General features: G+C 39.2%; 1 protein-coding gene across 2 annotated transcripts in view; it reads right to left on the reverse strand.

Moving 5' to 3' along the window:
• Positions 1–17,547, reverse strand: part of ASAP1 (ArfGAP with SH3 domain, ankyrin repeat and PH domain 1) — a 297,252-nt gene that overhangs the window by 65,372 nt on the left and 214,333 nt on the right. For both annotated transcript variants that reach the window (XM_067531501.1, XM_067531494.1), the window contains exons 15-16: positions 8,873–9,036; positions 6,975–7,108 (exon numbers count right to left, since the gene is read on the reverse strand). In XM_067531501.1, coding sequence (XP_067387602.1) covers positions 6,975–7,108; positions 8,873–9,036 — 298 coding nt within the window. The remainder of the gene's footprint in view (positions 1–6,974; positions 7,109–8,872; positions 9,037–17,547) is intronic.

The following is a 17,547-nucleotide window of genomic DNA, read 5'->3' on the forward strand; positions in this document are numbered from 1 at the left end:
GAGACTAAAGGTTCAAATGGAGGATTCATAAATGCTGCAAATATGAACAAGACTGAAGTCCCAAGCTGAAGTAGGTTTTAGCATCAAAAGAAAGGTTAAGGTCTTTTGAAAAACCTCACTGTCATAGGATGGGTGAAGATCAAATAGTTCTCCACTAAATGCACTTGCAGAAAGCTGAGGGACAGACCTGACGTTTTTAATGAAAGAAGGTAGTCCAGAATGGGTGGCATCTCCGAGCCCTTTGGAGGTATCTGACGGCTTTGGCACCAAATGGAAAATCTCTTCCATTTTTCAGCATAACATTTTCTCCTAGAGACTTTCCCGCTATTATTAAGGATGGATTGTACTGTCTAAATTCATCATCCATCCAAATTACAAGGTATTAGAGGGAGGGATGCTGGATTAGGATGAGTGGTCTTCCCTTTATCCTGAGTCAGCATGTTAGGAAACAGCTGGATTTGTATGCCTGGACATGAAGCTGTCTAAAGGAGATAGCAAACTAAAGCTACCTCGGCCACCAGGGTGCTACAAGGATTATTGATGCTGTGTCTTTTAGATTTTCCTCAGGACTTGAGATAAGAGGGTAATGGGTGGGAAGGTGTATATTAGCAGCTCTGATCACTGTACTAGGAATGCAGTTCCTCTGGAATTGTGTCCCTGAACTGCTCAGGAACAGTAGTCCGGGCATTTCTTGTTTTCTTCGGATACAAAGGCATCCAAAAGGGAATTTCCACTGTCAGAAGATGTGTTGTACCACTGAATCGTGAAGCTCCCACTCATGGTCTCTACAGATGTGCCAGCTGAGGATGCACCAATTTCAGAGCTTTATCACCTCCATGCAAAGAGGCACAGACCTCGCTCCTCCCTGTTTGTTTATTTAGTATACCATAGTGATATTGTCTCACGTGACCTGAACATACAGGGCATGGATGAATGGCAGGATTCTTTTGCAGGTTTTGTGCACTACTTGCAGTTCTATGTAAATCTTGGACTCTTGCCACGTTTGCCCAGATGCACTCCCAAAAGCTGTAAGGAGGTGTCCATAATTTGCTTTTTTGTGAGTGGAGGGGAAACAAATAGAACCCTTTCCCACACAGCTTCTTTGTCTTCCCATCAGATGAATGATGTCAGAATACTATGCGGAAGTGAGACTCACTTGCCCAGGCTATCCCTGGCTCAGCGCATAACCTATCCATAACCAAACCTGACGACAATGAAGATGGAGCCTTGCAAAGGGAGTCACCTAGGTACAGGGCCATGTGGTCTAAGAGGATCAGGCAGGATTGCACTGTCATCTACGGGCTCATTCAAAAATAGGTGATGGGGTCCCTCACCTGGGACCTGGGGTCCTGTCCTGGGGTAAATATGCTTTGCCTGTAATTGACTACACAGCTGCTCCTATAGTCTATAATTTGTGTGGGAACTAAAGTGGACTTTTCTCGGTTTACTTAGAGCCCTATGGATTGAAGGACACTGAGTAGGGATAAGACAGTTGATTGCACTTCCCGGTATGACTGACCCATGAGCAGCCAGTTTTTGAGGTAGGGAAATACTGGAGTGACCTGGTGATGTAGATATGCCACCACAATGGATATACCTTTGTGAAAACCCTCAGAGCAGTTGAGATACCTAAGGAAGTACTCTGTATTGATAATGGTCTAGGCCTACCATAAAAAGCAGGAACCTCCTGTGTGCTGGACAAATGTGTATATGGAAATAGGTGTCCTTTAAATTGAGAGCTGCAACCCAATTGTCTTTGTTAAAAGAGGAGATTAGAGAGGCCAGACTGATCATTCTAAATCCTTAACAGTGGATCAAGACATTCAGTTGTCTGAGATCCAGAATGAGCCTCCCTTCTTTCTGGGGATGAGGAAATATCTTGAACAAAACCCTGTACTGAGGGGGGACCAGCACTACAGCTCCAGCAGGAGCAGGGAATCTACCTCCTGTCTGAATATCCCCCCATGAGAGGGTTCTCTGAAAAGAAACAGGGAGGGATAAACAGAAGTTCTATAGGATATCTGGTGGTGACAATTTCTGGGACCTATTCATCCAACATGATATAATGCCATACTGGGGAGAAATGGGCCCAGTGGCTACTGAGTGGAGTGCGTATGCCAGGAGGGCTCATTTGCAGCTCTCAAGTGTTCCATCAAAAAGATTTCTTGGCAGGATCCTGGGGCTAAACAGAGAATGACAGAGATGTTTTGTCTGCTTCCTGGGAGGCTCACAGGCCCTTTAGTAAAAGAGCTAAGAAGTGGGACACTACTTATAGAGTTTGGAATATTTTCTCTGAGGTGCTGGGATGTACATACTGAGAGCAGAAGGTTTCATAACAGTTCTCACAGATATGAAATGACTCATCCATTTTGTCACTGAACAGGTTGTTGCTCTCAAAGGGAAAGTCCTCCAAAGTGGCCTGAACTTCCTTGGGAAGCCCAGAGGACTGGAGCCATGAACCTTGTCTCATGATAATAGAAGTTGCCATGGAGTGAGAAGTGGTGTCTGCTGCATCTACTAAAGCCTGAAGGAATGATCTAGCTATCACCTGACCCTCATCGATGATGGCCTGGAAATGCAGTCAAGCTCATAAGGTAGGTAGTTTGTGAACTCCAAGAACTTATTGTAATTAATAAAATCATATTTTGACATCAGGGATTTGGTAATTAAGATTCCATGGGCAGCAAATCTAAGGGGAAAACAGTTCAAGAGATTTGGCAGTTTTTCAAAGAGACATTATTAAGGGCACAAGAGCAAACTGTCCCAGTGCATAGATAAGATAGGAAGTTTGGCAAGGAGATCTTGAATGAGCTGAAACTCAAAAAAAGAGTCCTACAAAAAGTGGAAACCAGGTCAAATTACAAAGGATGAATATAAACAAATAACACATATATGTAGGGACAAAATTAGAAAGGCCCTAGGCACAAAACAGATTAAATTAGCTAGAGATATAAAGGGTAACAAGAAAATATTCTACTTATTAGAATATTAGAAGCAAGAGGAAGACCAAGGACAGGGTAGGCCCAGTACTCAATGGATGGAGGCGAAACAATAACAGAAAATGTGGAAATGGCAAAAGTGCAAAATGACTTTTTTTTATTCAGTTTTCACCAAAAAGTTTAGTAGCAATTGGACATCTAATTTAATGAATGCCAGTGAAAATAAGTTAGGATGAGAAGCTAAAATAGGGAAAGGATAAGTTAAAAATAATTTAGGTTAGATGTCTTTAAGTCATCAAGGCCTAATTAAATGCAACCTAGAATTCTCAAGGAGCTGACTGAGGAGATATCTGAGCAATTGGCGATTATCTTCAAAATATCATGGAAAATGGGAAAGATTCCAGAGGACTTGAAAAGGGCAAATATAGTGCCAATCTATAAAAAAGGGAATAAGGACAACCTAGGGAACTACAGACCAGTCAGCTTAATTTCAGTACCTGGAAAGATAAAGGAGCAAATATTAAGCAATCAAGCAATTAAGCAATTCAAAATGATCTGGACAAACTGGAGGAATGGTCTGAAGTAAATAGGAAAAAATTCTGTAAGGACAAATGCAAAGTTCTCCAGTTAGGAAGGAACAATTAGTTGCACACATACAAAATGACTGCCTTGGAAGGAGTACTGCAGAAATGGATGTGGGGGTCATAGTGGATCAAAAACTAAATATGAGTGTAACACTGTTGAGAAAAAGCAAACATCATTCTGGGTTGTATTGGCAGGAGTGTTGTAAGCAAGACAAGAAATAATTCTTCTCTCTACTCTGCACTGATTAGGCCTCAACTAGAATAGTGTGTCCAGTTGTGTATGCCACATTTCAGGAAAGATGTGGAAAAATTGGATAAAGTCCAGAGAAGAACAACAAAAATGATAAAAAGTCTAAAAAACCTGACCTATGAGGAAAGAGTGAAAAAATTGTGTTTGTTTATTCTAGAGAAGAGAAGCTTGAGGGGAGAGAGGATAACAGTTTTCATGTACATAAAAGGTTGGAGAAAAGAAGGAGGGAGAAAAATTGTTCTAGTTAACCTCTGAGGATAGGACAAGAGGCAATGGGCTTAATTACAGCAAAAGCAGTTTAGGTTGAACATTAGGAAAAAATTCCTAACTGTCAGCATAGTTAAGTACTGGAATAAATTGCCTAGAGAGGTTGTAGAGTTAACATCATTGGAGATTCTTAAGAGTAGGTGGGACAGACACCTATCAGGGATTGTCTAGATAATGCTTGGTCCTGCCTTAAGTATAGGGGACTGGACTAGAAGACCTTTCGAGGTCCCTTCCAATCCTATATTACAATTCTATGATCAAGGTCTGACTAGCCAAGGTGAAACTCTTTCATCTGAGGAGGTCTGCTTGTTTGGTGTTCTTTTTGGAGAAGCAGACTTAGGTTGGTGTACTCTGTTACGTTCAGTGATGGCCTGTACCACTAGAAAGTTCAGTGTGTGATGTGAAGATAAGATTTCTGCCCTGTTAGATGGTACAAAGTATTTCTTCTCCATTCTTTTCAGAGTTGGGGGCACAATTGGCTGCATTGTGCCAGACCGTTTTGGCCAGTTCTAATATGGCCTTGTTGATTGTAAATGACACCTTACTAGGGCCTGCACTCCGGAGGATATCTAGCAATTTATGAGTGGTATCCTGAACTTTTTTTCAGGGGAATCTGGAGTGCATCTGCAATTCTCAGGAGATCTTCAAACTGCTTATAGTCACTGCATGGCAAATGTAAGGTAGGTGCAAGCACCTTGACAGGAGATGAAGACAAAAATGCTGATGTAGCGAATAGGTCTGCTGTTTCATGTTGCTCCTCCTCCTCATACTGCTCCTCAATGGACTGGGGGTCTTCCCTATGAGGTGACCTCTGTCTGATCCTCTGTACTGAGGATGCCTCAGATAAGATCCCAGAAGCCCTGAGAGAGCCAGTGTAAGGGATTATATGGGTAAACAGTTGGTGCCATGCGGAAGGGTACCACTAATCCTGAGTCAGGTAGCGTCCCGTGGGAGTGAATGGGTGTTCAAGAGCTTCTGGAACCTCTATCGGGGCTAATCTTGTGTCTTGGCACTGTCAGTGAACCCAATGTCTTGGTCTCAAACTTGCCAGAAGAGTACGAGTCCTGAGATTCCACTGGTGGAGCAGCTGGTACCAGTTATCTTGTAATTCCTCAGCAGATCACTGGTACCAGCAAATGGCAGACCGGCAGTGTGGGAACCTCTCTGGTGATTACCAGCTTTGAAAGGATCAGTAGCGCCAGATCAGAATATACAGCCAGGTCATCAAGCATAATACATCCAATCCTTGAGGAAGGGGGAACAGGAGGGGTTTCTACCTCTTGGCACAGCCAACAGTGCTGATTCAGATTGGACGGTGAGAGCTGGTATTGCTGATTCCTTCTTCCTGTGGGATGGTACCGTTGGTGAGGGTGGTTCCCTTCTTTCCCTCATTGGTGCTTGATATGGTTCTGGCCCTTCTGTAGTCTGTAGCGTTGATTCTCAGCACTGATGAGTCAGGCCCATGCTTCCTGTGAGCTCCTGACACACCCCTAGTAGAGTGCAGAGTCTCACCAGACTTGGAGGCTGCAGGGAAAGAAGTCCTCTTCTTGAATCATGACTTGCGAGGGGATTTCTCTCTTTTTGTGAGAGTGCTTGCTCTAGGTCTCCTCTTGCCTGCTTTGCTTCCTAGGGTCTGTAGCTCTGTCCTCTGATGTTCTGGAGTCCGGGAGCACCATGCGTGGAGGGGCACTATACAGTACCTCTGGGCAATGTACTGAGGGTTGTGATGACCCAAGGTTGGAGTGGGTTGTCAGGAAAAATCCATCAGGAATCTTCTGAGTTGCAACACTTGATATTGCTAGGTTTAGAGAGGAAATGAACGACAGATGTTGCACTTGGAGGGGATATGGGACTCCCCAAGGCAATAAAACCAAGTGTCGTGGAAGTCACTATCCAGGAAGACTCAGGGGCAAGCCACAAAGGACTTGAACCTGAGGATCTTGGGCATACTAAGTACTCCAAACGAGAGGTAATTGGAGGGGGCACATTCCAAACTCCTAATAAGACTAGCTAAATACTAAAAACTAAATAACTAGAGAACAGTAAACTATTTACAAAAAATTGGAATTTGAAGCAGGAATGTTAGTGAAGCTGTGGACATTTGGGGAGGTTCCATCTCAGACCAGGAGTGGTAAAAAGGAACTGGGGGGGGGGGTCAGTCAGCACCATCCCATATGCTCTCAGTTCAGAGCACAAGGAGGCAGAGGGTGCACATGTGAACCAATGGATACTGCTAATGAAAAATCTTCTAGTCTCAGACACATGGCGCATATGCGCACCTCGAGTGGGATACACATAGGGGCCATCATTTGGAGAAGAACTTCAGAATTATCTTCTCCTTAAATCCTAATATAATTTTTACATGATTTTTCCCTCATAAACATTTTTCACAATTTCCTATGCAGAACATCAAGCTTTTTCTAGGTCAAACTTATTTAGTTTGAAATGTCATAAACTTCATTTTTATTTTCTCCTACATCCAGTTCACAGTATCTCTTAACATCAGTGCAGGATCTTTCCCTCCAAATTACAGTTTCATTCAATGCAATTTAATGGCAACATTCTGCACTCTCTTATGGATTGAAATTGGCTTCCCTTTCTCTTCTCATGCAAGGATTTAGACAGTGGCTTTTGATTTAGGATCAAGCCTATCTAACGAAAGGTAAAATTATAAGTTTACCAATACTGACAGTGGCAGTTAATATTGCGTCATTAGGAAAAAACTTGATTCACTAAGAAAATAAAATTGATACATGGACAAAAGTATAAGTAGTACAACAGAAATCCTTCTCCACAATACTTGCAAAACGTGAATATACAATTTTCTGCAAAATACATCTTTTTTAAAAAGTAACTGTACATTATTCTATATCTGGAAGTATCCTTTATGTACAGAGTTATCTCACTAAAGATATACAAACTACAGAGACTCACCAAGAGTTCAGATGTTCCTAATTTGTCTAGTTCCAAAGACTGGATTCGAGAAATATGAACACCCATTTCCCTATGTATTCCAGAACATTCTATACAGGTTAAAATGCCCAGGTTCGTTGATAGCCAAGTTGGATCTGTAGAAAAGTTTGAGAAATAAAATACTAAGCAAATATTAAAAAGAGTGAAAGTTATACGTCTGTGAAAACCAATATTCCTCAAAGGAAATGACTCTCTGCTCAGAGATTTAACAAAAGCAACTGAACTCTGAATATCTGAGGCTTTTTTCAAACTTCATCACCAAACTGTATTGAAAACTTAATAAAATGCATTTTTACATTAATAGAATTAAGTCTGTATATTCCTAAAAATCCACCACCTATCTACAAATATCTAGGTCAAAATTTTTAAACTCAGGTTCCTAAACACACATTTAGAGATCTAAATGTAGTGCCCGCCCATCCTCCAAATGTATCCAATGGGCCTTAATTTTTAATACTCAAAGTGTAATTATTCATAAAGGATTTAATTAAGAAACATTTCACTATAGATGGAATGGACATCTACAGAGGTAAACTTTAAACTCTAGGGCTGACCTAATGATAGTGCTCTGCACTGTCATGTGGGCATCCCTAGGTTTAATATCCAAATAGTTCTCACATCATGAATGTTACACAATGTTCAATCCCTGAGAAAGTTTTTTTTTTTCTTGGAAAATTTAACAGCAATAATATGGACAGATCAGAGAAGAAAGAAAAGTAGTTCAAAATGATCCTCATTCAGTCTTCTGTGACCAAAGGGATAATTAAGTGCCCACTATGTAAAGTCTTGAGTCCAGAGTTTCAAGCAAGAAGAAAAGGGAGAGATGCATGGGACTTCATTATAAACAAGCTGACAAAGGTTAATAAAAATGTTTCCTCAGATTTCCAGAGATTTAAATTATAAACTACAAACTATTTATTGTCTTTCACTATTTGAAAAGCTGTATTTTTGTTACAATATTCATGTATCTATCAATCTAGGCATTTCTAAAGTACCCATCACTGCAGAATGTAGCTACCAGTATTTCAGTATAATACTGGTATCAGCTACCTGCAAGAAATATTATTCTTCTACCTTCCCCAGTCCTCCTTTCGACCTTCCTTCTGAAGAACCTCCTAATGATATGAAAGCAGCAGCTATCAAGAACCATAAACTCATCAGCTCTATGATGATTAATACTTCTTAATTGTCATCAAGCTCAGAAAATGGAAAATGACAAACCTGTAATTCTGCTGCTCTGAAGATATTCCAGAAGGATTCTTACACCAAGCCTTTGCTTCCTGGCATAAGGCTGGGAAAACTGGGAAAACCCAAGCTCTGAAGATTTTTGGCAATATGGATAAAAGGATAAAGCATAAACCAAGACACCCTACTGGCAGTTGTGTCAAGCACTTAGCTTAACTGCCAACCAATAAGGGAATGGTTTGTGCACCATCCTATTACCACTGTCCTTAGGGTCCAGAAATTTTAAGATCTTTGGCAATTGCACGAGTCTCATGCTATGAAGCTGAGATCCAAGAGTAAGACTCCTGGAAGATTACATATTTCTTAATCATTGCCTGAGCATGACTCACTTCGAAGTAAGTAGCTTACACACAGTGATGCCAAGCAATTTCCATTCCATTGCAATAAGGTTGTGGAGAGAGTTCAAATCTCACAGTGAAGCTTGAATTGCTGGAACTGAGTGCAGACAACACGCAACAGTGATGAATGAGACTCAGAACACTTGCTCTTTTAAAATAGGATTGAAGGCTGATCTACATATTGCTTAGAAAGATAATCTGAACTCTAAAAACTTTTTAAATAAATTATTTCACTTAAAATAAGACATTTGGTGACATTCATGTAAATTAAGATACCTGGTGATCCACAATCACAACAGACTTCATTTCCGGGTAATCTCTGTATATCATCAATAATGGCTTTTGTTAGATCCTCTAAACTGTTTTCCCCTGTGCTCTGCTCTCCACGGAATGCCATGTTTAAAGCTTCTTCTTTACTGTTAGTCAATACTGATATCCATCTAGTATAAAAGGAAGGGTTTTTATGAAGATTGTTTTGCAAATATAACTTTACCTATAAACTATAGCAAGTTTGCAGGTGAAGGAACAGGGTGGCAATAGAGGGGAGGGAATATACTGGGGGAGAGACTGAAAAGAAAGAAAGGGGGAAGGGCAGAAGTAAAACAAAAATGAGAGAAGGAGGAACGAAGTAAAACAAGGGGAAAAGATTTTTAAATTGTTCATCAAAAAGGATTTGAATTAATGTACTGGAGCAATGTCTGCCATCATATGTAATTCCTTGTCTCTGCAAATGGGTTAGAGACTGGGAATGGATAGGGACTACGGGCCAGATTTGGAATGTAGGGGTGTAGGCACTTTTAAAAATCTCACAAGGCACTTATCTGCATCTTTAGACACAAAAATAATTCAAAAAAATCGGGCCCTCAGTCTTTTGCTATAATAGCCCATATACAAGGATTATGAAGGCCAAATAGATGGGATAGGTCAGAAGTACAAATGGGACAGGATTTTAGAAAGGAGGAGAAAGATGACAATAGAGAGTAATGGAGTAACAGTAGTGGGTCAACATTAAGATTGTAACTAGTAAAATGTGATCTTACAGATATTGTCAACTGAAACTTAGTCACATTAAAACAAACTAACAAAAGAGATAAATGTAGTTTCAGATACTATACCTATCCTGAGTCTACCCACCGATTTTTGAGGGTGATACAATAACATTTCCCTATTTTTTAAAAGTGTATTTCTCTCACTTTCTGCTGTGTGAAAGACTCAAACTATGAAGGAGCACTGACTGACAGATTTTACAAGGGAATTAGAAAAAATGGCTATACACAAAGTGCTATCTAATATATAAAATAAGCAAGCTGAAAAAACACACCAAAACAACAACAAAAATCAGGTTTTTCTTTTCAATCCCTTTCAGCTATAGTATTGTTTGTGTTACTCAGGGCTAAAGCAGATAAAATATCACACTTCTGTCTAAAAATGCTCTACCTCCTCTTAACCTATTTCCTGCTTAGATATTTCAACTTTCTATATTCAATGTGTGTGGGGTTTTTTGTTTTGTTTTTTGCAGTGTGCTGTAATGGCTATGTTAGGTTCAACTGAATGAATTGATGGTGTAACTTTAGACTTAATTTCATAGTCTGTATCATGCAAATACTGTCACATGTGAATAATTTTACAGACAAATAGTTTAATGGGAAACTCACGAATAAAGTTACATCATAAATGTTTGCAGAATCAGGGCTTGAATTTTTGTGTTTGAGCTTTCCATTCACGTATGCCCTTTTTTTTGTGATTAATGTGCAAAAGATGAACCTGGGAACAAATGGTCTTTTCCAAAAAACTTGGGATGGAAGATTAGTAAAATCAAGCTTAACATTCTCCCCATTCTTCTAGAGAAATGTAACCATTTCCAATAGCCCCCTCTGTATTTCTGTGTACAGAAAACAAAACAACACATAATCTGAATTTCTAAAGTATATAACATATAAACATACTCTAGGTGGCAGTCATTTGCAGTTTTGCTAATGAAGACCAGTTTGAGAGACAAAAAAGGAAGTTTTCTTGGCTTCTGATATTAGCATAATCCAGATAAATTTAGGTAATGTACAAACTGAAATATTTGTTCATTTAGGCAACTGGCTTAATACTATAGTTGCTAACAAGTTGTTTATGGTTCCAATTTAATCGCAATTAGGAAAACTAGAAATTAACATCCAATCTCAAGTATACAATAGCAATTTACAAAAGCAACTTTCAATCACTATTAGAGGTAATTAAAATTAGATTAAAAACTAGATGTGTGAGCTGACCACAGATTTGATCTAGTTTTTCAAGCATTCTTTTATTTACTATACAGTTACACAGAGCAATAACAATTATCTTTTTATTCTTCTTATTCCATACAGCTGCATATCACCTGATGCATCTCTGAAACATTCAAAGCATAAAGCATCATACTGTGTGCTGTAGCTAGAGATTATCAGCAGGACCAATTTAACACAAATATTCATGCCAATTATAGAACAATTGACCATTAGCACTCCAAAATGACAGAAATACAATATGAACAATATTCACTGAAGAATAACCCCTCCCCAAAGTGCCCCTCAAAACAGAAAAAAAATGGCATTTTAACCCAATATGACATTACTAGGTGTCTTATGGTTCTCTCTCTCTCTCTCTCAATTTTATTCATACCTTTGTTGCTTTTGTACAGTTTCTATTTGAAGTACATATATAGGACCCTACCAATTTAATGGGCCATTCCAGTCAATTTCACAGCCATAAAATTTGAAAATTGGTCAGTTTCATTATTTCAGATGTTTTCATCTGAAAGTTCAAGGTGGAGGTCCTAACCCAAAATGGGATTTTTTTGGGGGGAGGGGGCGAGGGGGGTTGCAAACCTGTTGTACGGGGCTGGCAGGATTGGCACCCTCTCTTCTGTGCTGGCTTCAGAGCTGGGCACAACTGTGAAATTGATAGGGCCCTATACACAGAATGCTTGAACTTTGCTATATGAAGCCACTAGACTCAACATAAATAAGGAAAAGCGATCAGATATAAATCTGTAGTGTTCATGACAACAGGTTGCACAGCTGTCCAATCTTATTATAGACCAGGATTCTGCAATTTCCACCACAATTAAGTAGCTGTCCAGCTTTCCATGGTGTTTCTCTATGTCAGGTGTCTAGACATTGGACAGCTTTCTATTTCTTCCCAGGACTCCCTTATTGCACACAGGTTTCTGTCATTGGTTTGTCTGAGGAGCTGTGTGCTGAGCCAAGTGGCCTGCTAAACTAGACTGAAAGCTTGAAAATGAGGTTCTAACCTGCTATCCTTTGATCTCTGATCCCTTTAGGATCCCTTGACAAGATGGCAGGGCTAATTCATGCATAACAGGGATTTAAGAAGTCAGCTTCTAAGCAACCAGAGGAGCTAGCAAACAGGGAAGTTTTGCAAGAGAGATGGAGAGGGGCTGTGGGAGCCAGATACATCTAATAAAAATACTCTAAACTTAGTACAATAACCTCCCCATATAAAAAATAAATAAACAAAGAACAAAAAAATGAATCCTGCAAGAGTAAAAATAATGCAGGCAGAAGTCAGCAGTAGAGTGGTGGCTATCAAGTTTATTGCACTGAATGCAGCATATACCATTACCGGCCTTGTGGGCAGTTGGCATAAGTGTACATTCAGTGCAAGCGTTCAGAGACAGAGTACAGGATCTTGAGACCAGAATGGCTAAACTAGAGATGCTAAGGGAGACAGAGAGGCATTTAGAGGAGATTTTTAGGAACACAGTGGGGTGGTCTCACCCCCAGCCTGGCAGGCTTTCTGCTGTTGAGGAAGATGAAAGTCTTGAGGAAGAAGAACCTCCAGCTGGAGCAGATGGAAATGTTCCCATGGTTGGGACCCTGTTTCCAGATAATGTCATGGTATCCTCTGGGACTGAGAATACTCCCCTGGGGGAGAGGACCCCAGTTATTAGGAAGAGACAAGTAAAAGTAATGGAAGTTTCAATTATTAGAAATATAGATAGATAGGCTAATGAAGACTGGGAGATGCAAACGATGTGGACCTCTTGAGACATCTAGATGGACTTATGTGCAGTGCTGGGAGAAGTTGATGGTCATGGTACATACAGATAACAATGACATAGGGAAAGGTAGGAAAGAGGTCCTGGAGGCCAAATTTAGACTGCTAGATAAGAGATTAAAGTCCAGGACGTCCATGGTAGCATTCTCTGAAATGCTTCCAGTTCCACATGCAAGTCCAGAAAGACAGGCAGAACTGCAGAGTCTCAATGTGTGGATGAGACGATGGTATTGGAAGGAAGAATTTAGATTTATTATGAACTAGGGAACCTTTTGGGCAAGGAGGAACCTAAACAGGAAGGAGGGGTTCCACTTAAACCAAAATAGAACCAGACTGCTAGCATGTAAAATCAAAAAGGTCTTAGAGGAGTTTTTAAACTAAGGGCTGAGGAAAAGCCAACAGGTGCAGAGGATCACATGGTTTGGACAGAGACATCCCTTAGGGGATGAGTTATTAAAGGGGATATTCTATATTATAATTAAGAGAAGAGGATATAAGTTGAGAAACTGCAGGTAAGAATTGAAGAGAAATAGTGAAATGAAAAAGAGTCCCACTCAAATACATCACACGAAGGCAGACAACTAAATATGGAAAAATGTTATAAATGCTTATGTACCAATGCAAGAAGTGTAAATACTAAGACCGGTGAACTCAAGTCCCTGTTATTAAGTGAGGATATTGATATAATAGGCATCAAAGAAAGTTGATAGAAAGATGATAATAAATGGGACATGCTAATACTAGGGTACAAAATATATAGGAATGACAGAATAGATTGCGCTGGAGGGGGAATGAAGGAAAGGAAGCATAGAGTCAAATACAGTAAAAATCTTAAACGAATCAAACTGCATCATATAATCTCTATGGATAGAAATCCCATGCTCCAGAATAATAAGAGTATAGTGGTAGGAATATACTACCAACCACCTGATGGTGATGGTGATTATGAAACTAAAGATACAGCGCTAAAAGTGAAATCCCTGCAAGCTGCATGCAAATTTTTAAAGACACCATAATAAAGGCTCAATTTAAATGTATACCCCAAATTAAAAAACATAGTAAGAGGACCAAAAAAGTGCCATCATGGCTAAACAACAAAGTAGAAGCAGCAGTTGGAAGCATAAAGCCATCCTTTAAGAAGTGGAAGTTAAATCCTATTGAGGAAAATAGAAAGGAGCATAAACTCTGGCAAGTGAAGTGTAAAAATATAATTAGGAAAGACAAAACAGAATTTGAAGAACAGCTAGCCAAAGACTCAAAAAGTAAAATAAAAAATGTGTTAAAATACATCAGAAGCAGGAAGCCTGCTAAACAACCAGTGTGGCCACTGAATGAACGAGATGCTAAAAGAGCACTCAAGAAAGATAAGGCTATTGAAGAGAAACTAAATTAATTCTTTGCATTGGTCTTCAGAGCTGAGGATGTGAGGGAGATTCCCAAATCTGAGCCATTCTTTTTAGGTGACAAATCTGAGAAACTGTCCCAGAATGAGGTGCCATTAGAGGAGGTTTTGGAACAAGTTGATAAATTAAAAAATAATAAGTCTCCAGGACCAGATGGTATCCACCAAAGAGTTCTGAATAAACACAAATGTGAAATTGCAGAATTACTAACCGTGGTATGTAACCTATCATTTTAATCAGCTTCTGTACCAGATGACTGGAGGATAGCTAATGTGATGCCAGTTTTTTAAAAAGACTCCAGAGGTGATCCCAGGAATTATAGGCTGGTAAGCCTAACTTCAGTACCAGGCAAACTGGCTGAAACTATAATAAAGAACAGAATTATCAGACACATAGATGAATGATGAACATAATTGTTGGGAAAGAATCAATATAAGCTTTTGTAAAGGGAAATCATGCCTCACCAATCTACTAGAATTCTTTGAGGGGGTCAACAAGCAAGTGAACAAGGGTGATCCAGTCAATACAGTGTATTTACATTTTCAGAAAGCCTTTGAAAAGGTCCCTCATCAAAGGCTCTTAAGCAAAGTAAGTGGTCATGGGATAAGAGGTCTCCTATCTTGTATCAGTAACTGTTTAAAAGATAGAAAACAAAGGGTAGGAATAAATGCTCAGTTTTCTGAGTGGAGAGAGGTAAACAGTGGTGTCCCCCACATTACCACTAGGTACTAGATCATACATGATCTGGGAAAAAGGGTAAACAGTGAGGTGGCAAACTTGTAGATGATACAAAACTACTCAAGATAATTAAATCCAAAGCAGATTGCAAACAGTTATAAACGGATCTCACAAAACTGGGTGAGCGGACAACAAAATGGCAGATGAAATTCAATGTTGATAAATGCAAAGTAAAGCACATTGGAAAACATAATTCCAACTATACATATAAGATGAAGGGGTCTAAATTAGCTGTTACACTCAATAAAGAGATCTTGGAGTCATGGATGATTCTTTCAAAACATCCACTCAATGTGCAGCGGCAGTCAAAAAGCTAACAGAATGTTGGGAATATTAGGAAAGGGATAAATAACAAGACAGAAAATATTATATTGCCTCTTTATAAACCCATGGTGCGACCACATTTTGAATACTGCATGCAGATCTGGTCGTCCCATCTCAAAAAAGATATATTGGAACTGGAAAAGGTACAGAAAAGGGCAACTAAAATTATTAGAGGTATGGAAAAGCTTCGATATGAGGAGAGATTAATAAGACTGGGACTTTTCAGACTGGAAAAGAGACGAATATGGGGGGCTATGATAGAAAATAACAACTGGTGTAGAGAAAGTAAATAAGGAAGTGTTATTTACTCATTCTCATAACACAAAAATTAGGGGTCACCAAATGAAATTAATAGGCTGGAGTTTTAAAATGAAGGCATTTCTTCACACAGACTATTCCTTAACAGTGTTAAGGCCAAGACTATAACAGTGTTAAAAAAAGAACTAGATAAGGAGGATAGATCCATCAATAACTATTAGCCAAGATAGGCAGGGACTGCTGTTTGCCAGAGGCTGGGAATGGCTGATGGGATGGATCACTTGATGATTACCTGTTCTATTCATTCCCTCTAAAGCACCTGGCATTGGCCACTGTCAGAAGACAGAATACTGGGCTAGATGGACCACTGGTCTGACCCAGTATGGCCATTCTTATATTCTTATGAAATGCTAAGGGAGATTACAGAGGTCACAAAAATAGAAAACCCAATAATAATGGGAGATTTCAATTATCCCCATATTGGCTGAGTACATGTCACATCAGGACCAGATGCCGAGATACAATTCTGGACACTATTAAAGAGTACTTCTTGGAGGAGGAGACAGTCCTGGAATCCTGAAGGGGAAAGGCAATTCTTGATTTCATCCTAAATGGAACACAGGATCTTATCCAGAGGTGAATATAACTGAACCACTCGGTAACATCAACCATAACTAAATTAAATTTAACATCCTTGGGGGGGATAGGTTAAATATCAAAGAAACCCAACTCCAGTAGCATTTAACTTCAAATGGGAGCTCGGGAGCTAGTGAAATGGAAAGTAAAAGGAACAGCAACAACAGTGAAATGCCTACAAGCTGAATGGAGACCAATTAAAAACATCATAGCAGAACCTCAAACTAACAGTACTTCCCAAATTGAAAAAGAAACCCATAAGAGGTGGTCTCTTTCAAAATCATTTTCACTTTATGTGAGAAGTCTAGAAAAAGAGAGGCTGAGATCTGAGGAAAAGATTTATGAGGGGGTAATTTTTTAAAAAGTTGACATAGGAAAGAAGGGAAAATGAGAAAGGCTGGAGGAAAGCAGGTTAGGAGAAAAGGCCCATTTAGGGCTCAACTCAACAACGATGGAAGTCTCAGTGGAGATGGATTTAGGAATCCCTAAAATATGACACAGTACTACTGTTAAGCATGTGATTAGTCACACTACAAGAAAAATAGGATATTAACATACATGATTTTAACAGGCATACAAACAGGCACTTTGCTTTATGAACTGCATCCTGAACTATGTAAAAATACAGTACAGGCACATACATTTCCAAATAATATATCAAGCCTGTATCACCAATCATATCTGCAAAATTACACAGATATATGTAATGCTATTTGGGTCACTTATAAGTACTTGCCCAAAACACAGCACTTGAATAAACTGCACAACAGCGATTTGTTGCAGTTTTTAATGGTTTGTATTTCCAAAACAGGCAATATGTCATTAGTTTTCATAAATTTACTACCTCTAAATCTAATGAACTTCTCAAGTCTATTTGCAGGTCTAACAAGTTCCATTTAACAACAATATTAAAAAAATACTCCAGCACAAGTTCATTCTCTTAGCTACTGAACTTGAACCATATTCTTTTATTTTAATAAAATGTACTGAAGCTTGCAGAAAATAAAATCATCGTGAGATCTCAAAATAGTCTGACAAAATAACCAGAAGGGAAAATATCTGCAGTAACAAAACAACTACTTTAAATGACTGGGTCTCAAAAACCTAAGACTAATAAAGAAAATTAGATATATTATAGCTTGATCTTTCAAACAAGCAAATATAGTAAAAGCTAATTTATGGCAAATATTTCAAGCTCAATCATGCAGGAATTGTTGACTAAAGATTTTATTGGCATTAATTTCTTCTTACCCAACAAATGAAAGAAAAAACAACATGGTGCTTCCCAAACAATGTGCAGTCAGCTGTAAAGGTGACAGACAAGTCACCTTTCACAATCTGCAAGGCTGGCCTAAATCTTTGAAGGACTCCATGTGCAATGTCAGGCTCCTTTTTTGCTCACTCCCTGTCTGTGATGGACCCGCAAAACACTGCTCGCCCATGACATCTATTTCTCCATCTGTCAAACAACTGTAAGGCTTTTTGAATATATGCAAAATAGCAAGCATATAAAAGGAAATCTGGTGTTAAACTACAGCACAGATA

This window comes from Emydura macquarii, unplaced genomic scaffold, assembly GCF_026122565.2.
Source record: "Emydura macquarii macquarii isolate MOO-44397 ecotype Brisbane River unplaced genomic scaffold, CSIRO-AGI_Emac_v2 contig_369, whole genome shotgun sequence".
NCBI lineage: Eukaryota > Metazoa > Chordata > Testudines > Chelidae > Emydura > Emydura macquarii.